The sequence below is a fragment of the Xyrauchen texanus genome, chromosome 11 (genome assembly GCF_025860055.1).
Source record: "Xyrauchen texanus isolate HMW12.3.18 chromosome 11, RBS_HiC_50CHRs, whole genome shotgun sequence".
NCBI classification, from domain to species: Eukaryota; Metazoa; Chordata; class Actinopteri; order Cypriniformes; family Catostomidae; genus Xyrauchen; species Xyrauchen texanus.
The window spans coordinates 44,683,134-44,700,824 of record NC_068286.1 but is presented as its reverse complement, the minus strand read 5'-3'; the positions used below and the strand labels follow the sequence as shown (position 1 = coordinate 44,700,824).

Below are 17,691 nucleotides of genomic sequence, written 5' to 3'. Positions count from 1 at the left end.
CTATAGTTTTACACAGAAAAGGTTAGTAAGTGATTTTATCATACTAAAATAATTTTTACAGGTATATGCTTAATATCTTGTTTTAATTTAATTAATTACATGATGTGCAGATTAATTAATCGAATTAACAGCAATTAATCACATTTAAATATTTACTGAGAAAGGCCCTCCAAATGTACATATTGTAGTATATAATAATTAAAATAAGTGTACATATCCATATCATTTAATATATAATAAATATTACAATTCAGATAATTCAAATATATTACATAATTTAACTATATTTGGCAGCAGACAAGTTAAGCAATTAGACAATAAAAAAGTGGGTAAAATATAGTTTATTTTCATATCATTGAACATAAACCTATTATTGGCCTACTTCTTTCTGCACATAGTCCAGTTGTACTCATATGTTAGATGGACGCATTTGGAGCATCTCACTTTGGTTGTGTCGTGTCTTACTAGTTTTCTCTAGTCATAAGCGCTGTGTTTTAGGATGCTGTGTCAAGTTAAACAGTTTAAAACCAACCTAGAGTCTTAGAGTGCAACAGCGCATCATCTGACGGTTGAGCTATCTGCTTTTGGCGTGATGCCTTGTACAGGAGTCGCTGGAGTCGTGCTGACTGCCCACTACTGCCAAAGATTTGCTAAAACAAATGGTGGTGCATCAAGCTTGAATAGCTCCTATGATAGAAACATTACTTATGAAAAAATGTACGTATGAATCAGGGCCATGATTAATTGTGTTATTTTTTGAGTGTGTTATTTTTAATGTAATTAATCACACTTAATTATGCGTTAAATCGGCAGCCCTAGTTAGCATCAATGTCTGCTTCTGCAATGATCAATAGCCACAACCCATTACATGCTTTTTATGTTTCTGAATGTGAATATCCTTATTATGTGTATACTTCTGTGCTCTGAACACGCCTGTGGATTAAAAAAATAGCTGCAGGAGAGAGTCTGCAGGAGAATGAATGAATTAGTCAAGGGTCAGCGATGATTCTCATTAAAAACAAATTACTGATGTTGAGAAGGGACAGCTGTGTGACTGGGGTCTAATAGTCCAGCCACTTCTGCTGAAGACTCAAAACCAGCCCACCTGCCCCACACTCTGCCAACCACCCAACAACCCCTCCACCCTTCTCCGTCCGATAACCCCCTGGGAGTGCTGTCAACCTGGCAGATGTGGGGAGACAAGAAGTGGCAAAGACAAGACCCCCTCCCACTGGGACCTCAAGTGAAATAAAGCAGAGGTGAAAAGGGGGGATTGGGAGAGTGACTACAGCAGGAAGGCTGATCAATGAACGGTGAGAAAGAATGAGGGTGTCACATATATAAGGTTTAGTCATATTGTCTCTGCCTACATCTTTAATTTTCATCATAACTTTCTTTTCTTCAGGAACATCTACTTTAAACTTTGCTGTCCAGAGCCATAAAAAAGTAAACTCAAGTTGCTTTGATGGTAACTTGGATAAATCGTGTTCTGGGGACGTTATGCACCTATTGTTTTTGTAGGGGCACAACTGGCAGTCCTGGGTAACCTAGCGAAATAAGACAATCTCCGTGATCCACGCACAACTTACCACACGCCCCATTGAGAGCAAGAACCCCTAGTCGCGACCACGAGGAGGTTACCCCATGTGACTCTACCCTACCTAACGACAAGGCCAATTTGTTTGTTTTAGAGACCTGGCTGGAGTCATTCAGCACACCCTGGATTCGAACTCCCAACTCCAGGGGTGATAGATAACTTAGTAGTTATTTAAATAAATCAAAGGTGTTACAGTGGTGCAGTTTTTGTTTAGCGTGCAATGTGACCCAAAATATATTTAAAACCAGACATATTTTGTAATAAACCAAGCCACTTTCCACTAAATATAGATGGAAATTGCAACCAAATTCCATTTTACTCAAAATCTGAGGGGGCGCATTTGAATAGGCATGACACTTCTGACTGGCATATGGATGTATGTACATTTTGTGGAGGTAAAGTTATTAATTGATTGACAGGCCCCCAGGGGGTCGAATACTGTAAATGCAACCTTGGAGTGTATGCAGGTGAGACTCACCAGGTACCATCCCTGTGAGAGTGGGTGTGGAGTAACTACCCTGCCCAGTTGGAGGGACGTGAGGGGGGTATCCAGGGAGCGTGGTGCTGGCCAGATCACGACCTGCAAAGATAAAAGACCATTTCTAGCATGATTAGCTTCTACTTCTTGGGGAACAGTTTATTGATCTGAGTTTTCAGTGACTCAACAACACAACCCCTCATGAAGAAATGCCACCTATAATTATACAGTAAAACTGGCTTTGACCTTTTTTATTCTGTTAAAACGTGCCGCAATAATGTCAGCACAGCAATGTGGCCAGTTTCTAGCTTTTTTTGCATGTGATCTTTGGATATTTCAACATATAACAAAACATTTAAAAATTAAAAAAGTGTTATAACCAGTTATAATTCTTGTTATCACCCTAACATGCCTTTTTGATTTGTAATAATCATGTAGTAAACATGTTATAAATGTGTAACAAGGCAACTTCTGTATTTAAGTGCATGCAGTTTCCAACAAAACTAAATATTAAAACGTGAGACAATGAAAATAAACATTGAAATCACAGTTGATAGTATATGTATATGAATCGGTGCTCTTTTACAAAGCCAATGAAGCACTGATCTATGCTTTAGCCTATTATTTCAAAGAGTTGACACCTTATGAGACTGGTAAACTAGTGACATCCTGTTTAACCATCCCGATTAATACAGCCATCTCACTTTTTGTCAGATCACCACAGATCTACCTTTCCCCCATATTAGTGCCTCTGGTATAATTATGCGCTGATGTACGACAGGGCCTGACTGTCTCTACTATTAGCGCACAATGTACATGTCCCCTGTCTCCATTCAGCTCCTCAGGCCTGATTCACTAATGATAAGAGTGCTTTCAGCATACAATAAGGTTTGGTGAGAAACAAACTGAAATCTAATGTATTATTTAGTGAAACGGTTGAGCAACCGTTGCTGTCCTCTGTGCTTTCATGAGACTGCATGAGCTAGCCCCACTAGCAAAATGGGGCGTTCAAGCGAAAACTTTGTTTATCTTAAAACAGGTCCGCCACAGCGATAGAAATAAGAGAACACAACTCCGCTACACACAAACAAGAGAAGCTAACTTACTATGTCTGATGAGTTTGTAATCGGAGAAAAGATGCATTTCTGTGCCCAGCCTTATTTATTTGAATGAGTGCTTTTATACAAATTATAAGCTTCAAATTTCTGCTTTGGCCACATTCATTTCAATTTAAAGTGCCTCACTGTAACTCAATGTTTTTTATTGCATTATTATTATAATTTTTTTAAAGAAAATGAGGTATGAGCAAAGTTATTTTTTCAGTTAAAACTCATGTATTATTTCAGTTGTGAACCTGAAATATTCCTTTAAAACTTAAAAAAGATATGATGACCAGTCACAGCACCATAATTACATTTTCCCTTAGGTACCTTTGTATTTTATAACCTAAAATCTTTCAAAGTTAGTCTCCATTTTATGCGTCAACTACACAAGTGCAAATAATTAAGCACTTTAGGCACAGATATCTGATCTTCATGTGACATCAGTCAATGCTCTAGAGATTATTGATTAGAGTTAATTAAAATCAGACGAGGATGGATAAATGAGAATATTAATGAAAGATTTAACTTGTCCATTTCACAATAATCACTGCTCATTTCTAAATTGAATTCTCTCTATCTCTCTCTCTCTCTCTCTCTCTCTTTCTTTCTCTCTCTCTCTCTCGTGTGTGTGTGTGTGTGTGTGTGTGTGTGTGTGTGTGTGTGTGTGTGTGTGTGTGTGTGTGTGTGTGTGTGTGTGTGTGTGTAACTGTATTAGGCTACATGACATGGCTGTCAGAGTGAAGCATCTCTCAGCCTGCACATGGTGCTGAACTGTAGACTGCAGCCCATTCATCATAATAAACACCATCACCCTCAGTTCATCCATCAATAGCCACTGTTTAAAGCTCTGTAGAGCCCTTGAGGAGGGAGGCAAGAACAGAGTCAGTGGAGGAAAAATGAATACTTTATAAGAGATAATAAAGGGTTGATGGTGATAGGCAAGGTAAAAGTGAGAGTGAGGAAAGTTGGAGAACAAGTGATGGAGGAAGGGGAGGGTTAGGATGGGTAGAAGGAAAACATGATTATACAGAAAATCAAAATGCTGCTTCTGAATGTTTGTGTACCCTGAAATCAACTTTCTTCTGCTGAATTAATTGCCATTCTGGTCCCAGAAACCAGGAAGCAATTGTGTTGACTTTAAGAGAAGGATTCTGGCCCCATGGAAACAGTCACATTCTAATAAACAATAATGAGCGAGCTTCAGATGTTGGATTTTCACTTTAAAAAGAGCTAAATCAGCTCTTTAATCCATTGATGGTTAGGTTGAAGGTTGGGTGTAGGGTCAATTAAATATGCATTCCTTTTGAAAATATTTCATGATTTACAATGAAAATACAACTTGCTATTAGCGCCACCCTGTGGACATTTCACGTCAACAACACTTCCAGCTTCGGCCACTGGGAGCAGTGCATTCAGTAGCAGATGAAGCAGAAAGAGCAGACAAGGCCTGGTCCTATGAGAGATTTTGTTGTTTTCATGGCCAAAAGTTGTTGGGGGGGGGGGGGGGGTTGGCAATCCACCCCGGCACATGGCATTTACAGGTCAGGTGGTTGGCTACAAAAAGATCTGAGTGCCCCTCAGCAAATAAGTCAGATTTCTAAATTGCATTCTTCCGGGGAGTCATGCTAGCCAAACAACTGAATGAAAATGTTAATGTATAGCTTTCTAAAAGTATTATAAACTTCCCTGGTGCAGACAATAAGCCTCTCTCCCTCTATCTCTTTCTCTCTGTTCCCCCGGCTTGCCATGTTGGGGAGTTGTCTGTGTTAGGTGAAACGAAGACATTAGTGAAGACTGGATACTAATCCACTCTGGGTCAAAGCAAGAAAAACAGAAAGGGACAGAGAGAAAGATGGACTCTTCAAAGAAAGAGCAGACAAGGCCTGGTCCTATGAGAGATGTCAGTAGACAGAAGAATGAAAGAGGGTAGACAGAAAATATTTTCTTGTCTGTGGCACCCAAAAAAGATATAAAATCATTGACAAAATTTTGGTATATGTATCGGAGACAGGGCCTGATATGTTGGATTTATACATCAATTCATAAAATGGCAAAAATACCAAAAATGTACAGTAGAGATGTCTAAATGTGCTTGCATGAATTTTGCAATCAAAAACTGGTAATAAATATGATTGTCCTTATTAGGAATAAATATGAAAAACTACTGATCCATGATCTGCCGATAGGGGGCACCAATATGCAAACATCAGTACCCGATTCTGTCTTTTCACATGGTCCATTGTGAGACAAGTTTAAATAATTCATTCTCCCTTTCTCTCCCTGCTCACACACAAACACATGCACACACGCGCACACACACACACACACACACACTAGATGTACATGTTTCGCTCTACCTTGTCAGATGGTCCACAAATCCCAATCCCATGATTCCCCGTAAGGGCTCCTGTCCATGCGGCTCTTAATTAGCACTCCCTTACTCCCAAATGGAGTGAGAGAGTGAGGCAGAGAAGAAGATGAGTATATAGTAATTACAGGTCTCCATCCACACACTCTGTCCCTTAGGATTTTGAGTCTGAATCTAAATCACTGAGCACTGTTTAACATGTCTGATAACACTCTCATCTCACCACCGAGCAGACTGCAGCAGGCTCATCCACAATCAGAAGGTCCGACTGGGAACACTTTACAATAAGAGTCTATTCGTTAACATTAGTTAATGCATTCAGTATCATGAACAAACAATTAACAATATATTTTTAACAGCATTCATTAAACTTTGTTAATGTTAGATAATAAAAATACAATTGTTCATTGTTAATTCATGTTAGTTCATAGTGCATTAACTGATGTTAAAAATCATTTTTAGCCAATATAGTTTGCAGAGTACAGTTATTCCTGGAATTGACTTGTTGAAGCCAAAGTCTATCCATCCATCTTCAACCGCTTATCTGAAGTCGGGTCACGGCTAAACGGTTGAAGCCAAAGTATAGGCCTACTTCAGTTGGAAATGGAAAATTGGAAAATTTCATTATCAGCACAGTACACAAGAACTGTCCATGTTCATCCTAGTTTTCTTAGACACAAGGACAATCCACGTCTTTGCTAGTCGTCAGTGCATGTGTCTGCCATTGACAGAGCTAAAACAGTATCACAAAGCATTTGTAGTACGCAAGCGTTGAACTTTTCCAAATGGGCTTGTGGTCAAAAGAGTATATTTTGAAAGGTTGATCGCTTGACAGAGTGTGAGATGGAAATCTGTTCCTGCTGCATTTAATTCAACTTTCTACTAGGAAAAGTGCTGTGGAACGCTACTTGAAGTAGGAATTTCAACTTGGACACTCATGCGTAAACCTTCAACTCCGATTTCGACAAGACGCAAGTGCGTGATGTCACACAAACAAGTACAAAGTTAGTGTTAAACATGAACTTTTCTTAAATAATATCAAGCAGTGAGTTAAGGTTCCTACATTGCATGATATTAAAGATTGTTTAACAAATGTTTGCAGAAACTGAGGCGCAAAACATGGTGAATTATACTCTCTTTTGATAATAAAGCAGTACACCTGTAGCATAAATGCTAGCGTTGAAGCATTGTTTATCAGTTGGGTTGCTAGGAGATGTCTCTGGTGACATTCAAACACCTGCTAAGTCAACGTCGGCATTGCAGTTTTGTTTCCTTATGCGTCATTTTCCGAGCATCGAGTTCTGAGATATGCACTACACAAACTGGGAGAATAGTTAGTGGCAGTTCCCTTTCAGTAATACTACATGGAAGATGAATAATACCAAGAAACTGAGCATGTATTCAGATTTTCCCTTACCACATCCTTTAGAGTTTTATCAATAAATCATTTATTAAGTGATGAGTTTATGAGTTATTAAATATAGAGTGTAACCTATATTGTTTCTTTTATGCTGAGAACTTTCCTGACCCATGACTTTAAAAAAAAGAATTATTATTTCTTCAATTATTTATCATCTTTATCTTATTTATGTATAGATCAGTGTTGGTCTATATGTATTTGAATGTTTTTTTTATATATATTTTATTTTATTTATTTATTTTTCCTTCACCTGTACTTCTTGTCATTATGACTGTATTTTAGTTTATATTATTTTAAAAAAATTATAAATCCACAGTTTTAACACAATGTGTGGACTTTTCAGACGGTCCCTTACCCACCATATGAAAACCTTCCAACTTATGTCAGTGTTAAATTAACGATCTTGAACGATTTCGCTGTGATGCCATCTGACCAGCTTACGGGACAAATCGATTTATTGATTAGCTACGGGACGAATAATTTCATATTTATATACGGGATGATCATGTATTTTACAGGACGGGTGGAAACCCTACCTGAAGGTCTACTACACAAATTGTACACAAAGTTGCGAGTTTATTGGGAGTAATAGTAAATTTTGTTATTGTAAAAATTGGGGGTACAGCTAGAGGAAGGGTGGAAAAACAGGAGAAACACTGTAAAATCGGGAGTGTTGGCAGGTATGTAAAACCATACTATTATTAAGTATTACTGTAGTAAAATCATGATTAATGGTATCCAAATAATGGTTTCTCCCAAGTAAAAACCATGGTTATTACAGTCATGTTACAACAGCATTTGGCTACTATAGTAATATTGCGAGGGAACACAAACTGTTGTGAGGTAACGCTAAACGTTTTACAAGGGCGTGCAAATCTGATAGTGAGGGCATGCAAAACTAGTTAAAAAAAATTCCCTTCCTGTCCTCTAAGGAGCTCCGTACAGACTTTAACTCAACCCTAAACAAACACACCTGAACCAGCTAATCCAGGTCTTCAGGATTACTTGAATTTACAGGCAGGTGTGTAAGAGAAGGGTTGGAACTAACTCTGCTGGCGTCCATGCATGGAATTGAATAACTCCGATGTTGACTTTTAAATTGAAAGTAACTGAATGGTGCTAAGAAGTCTCTAATAGTCTGATGTGTCATTTGCTTACCGGACACTAGTGGATATGATTGAGGTCCTGCGACAGTTGAACCCAACTCTGCTCCCGTCTGATTCACCAAGCTGTTCTTCATCTCCTCCAATCCGCCAGCCAAAGATGCCATGGCCGAGTAATCAGACGTCTACAGAGAGAGATTTCATTACATGGCAACAATGAAAGAAAATCAACGCCACAAAATCACTTAATTCATTAACCCAGATATTCGTACTTGCTTGCGAGTGTGTTACGCGCTTCCCTGAATGTGTCTGAAACTTGCTTCACAAGCATGTAGTCAGAGCTCATGAATAGCAGTGGCGTAGATCCAGGTGATGTTTCTGACCAACCTCAGACTGACCCCGCTTGTGTGCGTTCATGACCAATTACTTACAATGATCTCTGTTCCCCCATTCCATCCCCCAACCCACCCACAGTGATTAATCTCCATTGGCGGTAATGGGGATTGTCACTCAGGTGTGGATGGGGTTTGATGGCAGACTTTGGGAAGTGGATGTCGCTTCTGTTTTAGTGCTGGAGGAGGTTATTAATAACCCTGATTAGGTGTGAATTACACCCAACAGCCTCTGGACATTCACACCTGCCCCTTCTGTTAGCTTCCAGATACCATCACAGACTATTACCATCCACATTTAGCATTCCTGTTAATAAATGTTGAACTGTAAGCAAACTTGTGCTGCATTACACAGTGTGTTCTTTGTGTTTGTGTGTGAATGTGTGTATGTGTGTATCTCAGTGACCCCTTAAACACCTCTGTGCTCATCACCACAGCGAGGGCAGTAGACTGTGACCTTACCATTTAGAGCTCATGCCATCCACCTCCTCTATCTCCCTCTCTCACTACCGCTCTCCATCCCTAACTCCCCTCTTTTTCTCTGTTTCAATCATTTAGCCTGAGATTAGGCATTTCCTCTGTATTTATGCATCTCGCACCCACCCCTTCATCATGTGTGTATGTAGATGGGGAGGTTAGCTGTAGTAATTGGGGCTTATGAAGTTTGGCCCTGCCTCTGACAGCAGCCTAGTGAAGATAGATGACTCTCATTTTAGCCTGTAAATGTTGTCAATTCAGAAGCCACGTAACCCATCAGCGCCCATCATACACAGTGCACACACATGCATATTTCACATATAGACAGACACCACACACACACCACAGCTGCGTCAAAGATTGGAGAAAAGCCAGATGTTGAGAGAGAGAGAGCGAGAAAGGCATGGACAAAATGGGTGTGAAGGAATAGGGTTTGTAAAAAAGAATTGAAAACAAAAAAGGAGATGTTCAAACCAAATCATCTGAGCTTTTGATTTGATTGATTTTGACTAAATAACAGGCACACAGACTATCCGAAACTTACTGGAATTCCATTTTAACTGCATTTCTTTTTCTCTCTATCGCTATCCCTCTCTCTCCGGGGTCACAGTTTTCCCGAGGGTCGTTTTTGACACAGCCCTTCTGTAATGGCTCTCTTCTCTGCGCACATCAATAACAGATGAGGCCCCTAATCGCGCGACACCAAAATAATTTCACCCCAACCTGCAGCCACATTTACATAATAGTATTTTCTCTCAGACGCTCTTTCTCTCTCCCATTCTCGCTTTCTCTCTTTTCCCTTTAGCTTGTATGTATTGTCTCCTGGAAAAGCATGTAAACTGCACTGTGTTTGTGTGGTATACTGAGAAAGGGGGGGGGGGGGTCACAGTATTTAGCAGTGCATGCAGTATTAAATGAGACTGACTGGCAGGTAGGCATTTACTGCCGTGCTCCTCTGGAGCTCCTCTGGAGTTGTGAATTTCAGCGTCCAGACACACACACACACACACAAACACACACACACACGTGTGCTTACACAACATTGAATGCACAGTTTTAACCATTTAAAATGCTCAATATAAGAACACATTGTCGTAAACACCTAATCCTTTCCATGGGCACTTTTTTTTTTTAAACTTGACATTTTATAAATGGCTGGAATTATCTCTCTGTCTCTCTTTTTCTCAGTTCATCTGACTCGTGGTCTGGCAGGGTAATTAGTTAAGGGTAAGGGTTGTTGGGCTCTTGATGTATCTCTGACATAATGTAAGGAGATGGAAAGAGGAAATTCAAATGAAATGACTCTCACGAGTGTGCACTGTTGTATACGCTCCCCCTCAAAGTGCAGGACACTAATTAATAGATCTGCCAGTGCTTAATGGTCCCTCCAGCACCACAAACTGAGAGACGGAGAGAGGAAATGAGAGGAGAAGTAGAAAGAAGGGTAATGTGGCTAGAAATGTAAAAGAGATGGAGAGAAAGAAAGAAAAAATAAATTTCAACAGAATCAAATAGATATACGTTGAATGTAAATTTATGGGTGGAGAGAGAGAGAGAGAGAGAAAGAGAGAGAGAGAGAGAAATTTACATTTTGCGTTAATATTCTTGGCAGATGTTTTCTTACTAAAGTGACTCTTGTGACAGTGCGCAGTATTTAACATAAGAAGATAACTAAAAAGTTCAGTCAAAACTGCATGTAAACCACATGTGTCACTATTCATCCAGCTGTAAATATGCCAGTGCAGTTGTAGTGTTAAGGATTAAAGATGACATAAACCCTAACAACCAAAAATTATACTGGGTGAGGGATCATATCATACATTTTTATATACTGTTTATATTTTTCCTGTATTTCTTTTTTACATCATAATTTCAGTCAGGTTTTATTGCCAAAAACATCCCCTTTTTAGTTTCTTATGGCCTCATTCTATCATCTTCATGACCTTTAGTATTAAAGAGACATTAAACAGTATTAAACTTTATAACGGTATAAACGGTACAAACATTTTTTTTGCTTTTGTGCTGAAATTTGTTTTCTGCGCCACTAGCGCCACCAAACGGATTTGCAAAGATAAACCTTTTTTAAAACAGCTTTCTAAATACACCCCATCTGCCGCTGGTCCAACAAAGAGATAGTCCCGCCCCCAACTCACGCCACTGGTCGCATCAATGCTATTGTGTTTGTATAGATGCGTTGCACAAAACAGAGTATTTTCATAGTGCCACAGAGACACAGTGCTAACAGTTTTCGAGAAAATGTTCCTATGAATGGCTTACTTAGTTGTCTCTTCATATTAAGCTTGGATAGTAGAAAGATTTGGTGGTGGTGTAGTGGTCTAAGCACATAACTGGTAATCAGAAGGATGCTGGTTCGAGCCCCACAGCCACCACCATTTTGTCCTTGAGCAAGGCATTTAACTCCAGGTTGCTCTGGGGGATTGTCCCTGTAATAAGTGCACTGTAAGTCACTTTGGATAAAAGCGTCTGCCAAATGCATAAATGTAAATGTAAATTTGAACACAGATGAAGTTACATACTTCAGCTTTATGACTTAAAAATGGCCTCTTTGCATGTGAAATGAGAAACAACACTTACTAACACGATGCAGGTTTGCTGTCTGGTTCAATATAGTTGGTGTTGTCAATCAGCCTCTTTGCAAAACTTATATGACATTGTGACTGGTTCACAAACAAGATGAGCTTAAAGGTCAGACTGGAATGATCAGAGACCTTGTTAAAAAATAAACATCAGCCACATTTCATAATGTTATGATTATTCAGAGGGATGTGCAGAGTATGTAGGTACTAAGGCCTTGATATACTTCCATAGAAGTTCTTATTTGTTCTTCATTCAAGGGTAGAAATTAGTTAGAAACATCCGAGCACCAGTATGCTGCTTGCGAATATTCAGACACCCGCCATCCGCTGTGGGACGATGTTTAGGGGTGCATTTAAATACGAGACACAAATAATGTGACAATAAAATGCGTTCTATCAGGAAGACTTACAGACTTGTGTGAAATTTAAGATGACATTTATTTGATGAATATAAAACAGAAATGTAATGTCTCTCTTTGGAGTAGGCCCCGTCTGACGGTTCGAAGAAGTTGCACTCGGAACCGTCATATCCTGCCGGAGATAGGAGGCAGGGGCGAGGAGCCTACCCCCGTGCAGGACGGGACTCAACTGGTGGTGGTGGGGTGGTGGAGGTTGCCATGTTAGCACACTGAAACAGCAATGTGATAGATTGTGAGCAGACTTATAAAGCAATGGCTTACATGTGATTGGCTGGGATTTAACCAGCTAATGGTGCGATGATGTACAGCTGCTAGTCTTCCCGCTAGAACTACGCTGCGCTTACAATTATCAATGACTTATTTGCTTCATTTTAAGAGTAGAACTGAGTAGAATTCACATGAGGCCACTTGATGATGATTTAAAGTAATATATAAGTGCAGTAGAAATGTTTTATTTATCATGTTTACATTCTGAATTCATGGAGCTATTGAGCTAGCAACACTCTATACGCGGTCATAATATGCTCCCATTACACTCTATTATTGTAATTTATGATGATACTACTGCAAAGTGGGTGTATAAAAGAGTGTTAATGGGGGGAAAACATACTTATCTTACTTTGGGGTGATCAGATGCTGATAGCATATAAGTGAATGGGCACTTGAGAATATTTGAATAGATTTGATTCCTTTTGTAGACTAATTAAAATAAAATAAAAATCTCATGACATGTTCTTGTAAATTGTCTGTGCGTGAACGATTGTAGTTGTAGGTAAATTTGCACCAGGTCACTAATTATCTTCATGCTGATGTGTTCATGTGGACTGATTTTGACTGACTGAAGAACGTAAACAGAATTCACTGTCGGCCTCTAGATTGGAGCGCTAAATAAAGTGGTGGTGGCGTAGTGGGCTAAAGCACATAACTGTTAATCAGAAGGTTGCTGGTTCAATCCCCACAGCCACCACCATCGTGTCCTTGAGCAAGGCACTTAACTCCAGGTTGCTCCGGGGGGATTGTCCCTGTAATAAGTGCACTGTAAGTCGCTTTGGATAAAGGTGTCTGCCAAATGCATAGATGTAAATGTATTTACCATTGCACATTATTTCAAAGAATTTTTTTTTTAATGTTTTCTCCGCCTCTGGAACAACATTCTTTATCGGCAGGCATCACGAATTCCTCTTTCCATCCCCTCGCCTACAACTCCCGGCTCCATTTTGATATGTAACACCCATTTTCACAATTCAATCAATTCCTGATTGATAAAATATTGTCCTGCCGTACATTTCTCTAGTTAAATAACCTGTTTCACTCTGAAATATTTTAGGTTATGGAAGTGGGAATAGGAATGGGAATGGGAATGGCTTGGGTTTGGGAATGGAATTTAACCATTTTAACCTAATCAAGTTAGTAGATGCAAGGAGAAGAGCAAAATCAAGTTCATCTTCCATCCCTGTGAGACACAAACACACTCAAACCGAATCAAGCTCTCATCATTTCTCTCTCCTTGAGTAGCTTTCACAGGTTAGGCTGTCAGTGGATGAGAAACAACCTGTCCGTCAATCACACAAGACCTGTTAGCATATACCTCTCACACACACTCTCTCGTTTCTGTCTAACAAAAGAGAGCCAGCTCAAAATTCCGAGTTCTCAATTTGTCTGATAGCTTGTGCCACAACAAACTTGACTCACACACACCCAGGGGAGGTGGATTGACCCTAAGGTTAATGCCCTGTTTAGTAGCCTTTGACCTTGCCAGCCTCAGCGCTCAGTGGTAAAATGGACAGAGGAATTATGGGGTCTTTCAGACAAGTCTATAGAACTCTGACACTGGCCTTCTATTAGTGAGCGAATGAATGTGGGGGTGACTGCATTTGTCTTTTGAGTGACATCTTTGACCCCCTATTCTTGTGATAAGATTTCATGTGGCATGTGACCATATGTGTGTCCATTTAGATGTACTTTTGTTCATATACTCTACCATGTGTTAAATTTTTAGCCATACTGAGCCAGTTAAAAAATTAAATCACTTACATGTACAGCCAATGTAAAGCCAGCACCGCTAAAGAACAGTTAAAACTTAAAGGGATAGTTCACCCAAAGTCTTTCATTTACTTAATTTTTTTGGTGAACTATTCTTTTAAAGATATACACCGTGCAGTTTCCAATGTCTCATTTAAATGTGTACAGAATATAAATTGAAATGGTTAACATTAAGTCACATTGTGTAGTGTAATATTTTTTTGGAAATAATGATTGGTGAATGTATCTGATGATCTCAGGTAGACAAATAAAGCATCATGATGTGTGTGGGTAACTTTTGCAAACTAGTGAACAAGTGTTTGCTACTTAACCCTACCCCTATGCAGTGTTTGGACTTAACCTCAGCCAAAAAAAACTCTAAAGGGGACACATTGGCACCAGCGGGGTCAAGGCCCCAGCTTAAGCTTAGGGAGGTGAAAGGTCAGCGTTAGGTTTACTGGGCGGTGCATAGGTCAACAGCAGAGTTGGGAAGGGGTCAAGCGATGCTGGAAGCCAGACAGGGGCAAGCATAAGCTTTCAGAGGTGCACACCACCATGAAAGTGTACGCAGCCCAACTCCCCAGCCCTTACCTGAGCGGGCTTGTTGCTGATGTTGTCAGGGGTGTGGTAAATGTCATGATTGGGCTGTCGATCAAAGACATGGTCCAATACCTCGAGCTGCTGTGGTGTAAAGAGCTCTCCACGCATCTGCTTCCGCAGGAAGTCCCGCCCCGAGTGAGTGTGGCCATTCGCCAAAGGAGAATCCTGTAGATCTGGAGAGAAATGTACATGCCAATCATAAAGAATCAGCTTTTGGAAAGTTGACATGTCCTGCAATGTGACAAACTGTACTTCATCGAATTAGCATTTTGATAACAGTGCAAAGGTTGAGTTCCGTAAGTAGAAATCCCATTCTTTCATAGGCGAATACATTTTTATCAATAACGTATAAACCTTTAAAGACAGACCTGCCATGAGTTCTGAGCTTGTTAATCAAAGGTATATTCTTCTGTTAAAGCCTTTAGTCAAGCCTTGCGTTATTTCAACTTCAAGTTTAAGAAACCGTGTTTAATAATGGAATTCCTGGTGAAGAACTACACTACCCATGATCCTGCAGAAAAACACTCAACCAATCAGAGAATTGCGGCAAACAAAGCGCACCAAACAAGCTTTGTAGTGGACGCCCACATGCATGATGTACTGTGAATGACGCGATCAAATTGGTTTTTCTACACTTTCAATAAAATTGACTTTTGGAATAAAATTGAAATACAGCGTTTCTATACGCATTATCAACACTTTTAAATCAATCATTTTATACTTATCCGTCATTTTTTATTTGATTACGTCGTCTGCAATGCTTCATGAGACTGTAGTTCATTCCCTCATGAAAGGGACAGTTCACCCAAAAATGAAAATTCTCTCATCATTAACTCTATGAATAATATGCATAATTACATGCAGCAAAACAAATCATAATACAATCAAGTGATTTCTGTCATAAGAACATGATCATACGGTTTGGCAACTTGACTTTTAGAGAAACTTGCATCCACCTCTCTGAGTGAGTGTTAAGGCAGCGTGTGAGTCAGATATTACAGGGCTGTTGAGTTTCTGAAGAGACAATTATAAGAGTTGAGAAAGCTACAGCCCTCAAATGATTACGGGGAGAGAAAAAGAGAGAGAGAGAGGGATGAAAAAGAAGAATAGAAATGAAAATCCCTGATATAGAACCAATTCATTTCTTCAAAATGCCTCTGAAAGGTTATTCTAGGGAGTTAGAGTCAGAGGCCAGAGCAATCCCCATAAGACGAGAGAGAGAGAGAGAGAGAGAGAGAGAGAGAGAGAGAGAGAGAGAGCGAGAGAGAGTGATATAGAGGGGTAGAAGACAGGCAGACAAAGCAGGTATCCAAACATAATTTTTTTCCCTCCTTCACTTGAAAACAAAAATCAATCCATTTGAATGTGAATTCAGATCCAGTTTACAGCAGTCTGGAGTTATTTCAGAGAAAGATATTCTCACTGATGGCATGCAGCTCCCATGTCTATAAGACACCACAACGCTAGGACTCAGCAAATCTTAAATGCTCTCTCTCTCTCTCTCTTACACACACACACACACACACACACACAGAGAGAGAACACACAGAGAGTGTATGATCTCCAGTGTTTTGTCCCTCTTAATCCTAGCAGTCAGTGTGTCTGATAGAATTCAATTGATCAATCATGTCTGTGAAATGGCACCATTTCAGCAGCTTTATTGCTTTCCACTCACCTCAAAGACTGTCCACTGACTGCACACACACATACACAAAAGATAGCTGAAAGTGTGCTTCCGTGCTCATATCTTGGTACAAAGTACTGTAAACCTTGTGCTTACTGTATATTTGTGTGCATGGGTGTTAATGTGCATGAACAGGACAGTTTTTGAAAAAAGTGGTGTCCCACTGGGGTCAGTGTCCAAAAGTTTGAGACCATTAGACCATTATATTTTAAATATAATACAGAATATTTCACTACAAATTATACAAACAGCATAACAATCTGAATAAAAAGTTGAACATTCGTTTGGCATGAATTTCTGAATTTCTCAGTATTTGTCATGCTCCCTTTTTGTTTGAATGATAGCATGCACTCGAACTGGTACAGACTCCACACATTTGTGAAAAACCTTATGATCCATGTTATCCCAGCATGATTTGAGAATATTCTAATGAGCATCTTGTATGTTCCAATGGAAACAAGGAAATCTGACCTTTACAAAGGAGTTAACATGGTTTTTTAAGAATTAAGGTTAAGTATTTACACCCATGTTAACATACCCATAAAGTGTCAAAATAAAGTTTTGGGTTACTATTACATAGATGTGTCTACTGTATATCTGTGACTGTTTGTTTGTTTGTTTGTTTGTGTATGTCATGCGTGTAAGTGATAGTATTTCACAGTTTCAGCCTCCATGTGTGAAATGCAATTTTTTACAGATCTGGAAGCCCACTCAGCCATATCAGAGCAAAAAAGATACAGAAAGAAGAAAACTCACCAATAAAGCAATTTTCCAGCGAATTTAAACAAACAAACTACACTAGCATCACGGTTAACCAACCTTCCCCACGCTAAGTTTCAAACCTCACACTCACACATTTTCAGTGGTCTTAGGTATCCAGATGACCGGTGTTTCTCTGGCCTTTTGTCTTTCAGATACTGAAACTGCTATAGAAAACCACTCTCTGTAACCAGACACAATACAGCCCAGCTGCATTCAGGGTTAACCCGAAGATTCACACACACACACACACACACACACATGTTGGTCTACCTATCATTATGAGGACTTTCCATAGACATAATGACTTTTATACTGTATAAACTATAGATTCTATCCTCTAAACCTAACACAACCCCTAAACCTAACCCTCACAGAAAACCTTCTGCATTTTTACATTTTCAATAAAACATTGTTTAGTATGATTTTTAAGCGATTTGAATTATGGGGACACTAGAAATGTCCTCATAAATCACATTTATAGCATAATACCCTTGTAATTACTAATTTGTAACTTACAAAATTGTCCTCGTAAATCACAAAAACACGCACACACACACACACACACACACACACACACACACACACACACACACACAGAAGGAGAGGCATCTTCTCTTCCTTGCTTCAAAACCAGAGACAATAGCAACAATGAGATCACCGTTGTGCCCT

The 17,691-nt window shown here is 39.5% G+C and overlaps 1 protein-coding gene across 4 annotated transcripts in view; it reads right to left on the bottom strand.

Annotated features, from left to right (window-relative positions):
* LOC127652012 (paired box protein Pax-5-like) overlaps positions 1–17,691 on the bottom strand; it is a 57,321-nt gene that overhangs the window by 17,318 nt on the left and 22,312 nt on the right. For 3 of the 4 annotated variants that reach the window (XR_007971647.1, XM_052138074.1, XM_052138075.1), the window contains exons 6-8: positions 14,568–14,749; positions 8,125–8,254; positions 2,076–2,177 (exon numbers count right to left, since the gene is read on the bottom strand). Coding sequence is in view for 3 of the 4 variants with exons in the window: in XM_052138074.1 (XP_051994034.1) it covers positions 2,076–2,177; positions 8,125–8,254; positions 14,568–14,749 (414 nt within the window). In the remaining variant the exon portion in view is untranslated. The remainder of the gene's footprint in view (positions 1–2,075; positions 2,178–8,124; positions 8,255–14,567; positions 14,750–17,691) is intronic. The other variant, XM_052138076.1, reaches the window with a different exon arrangement.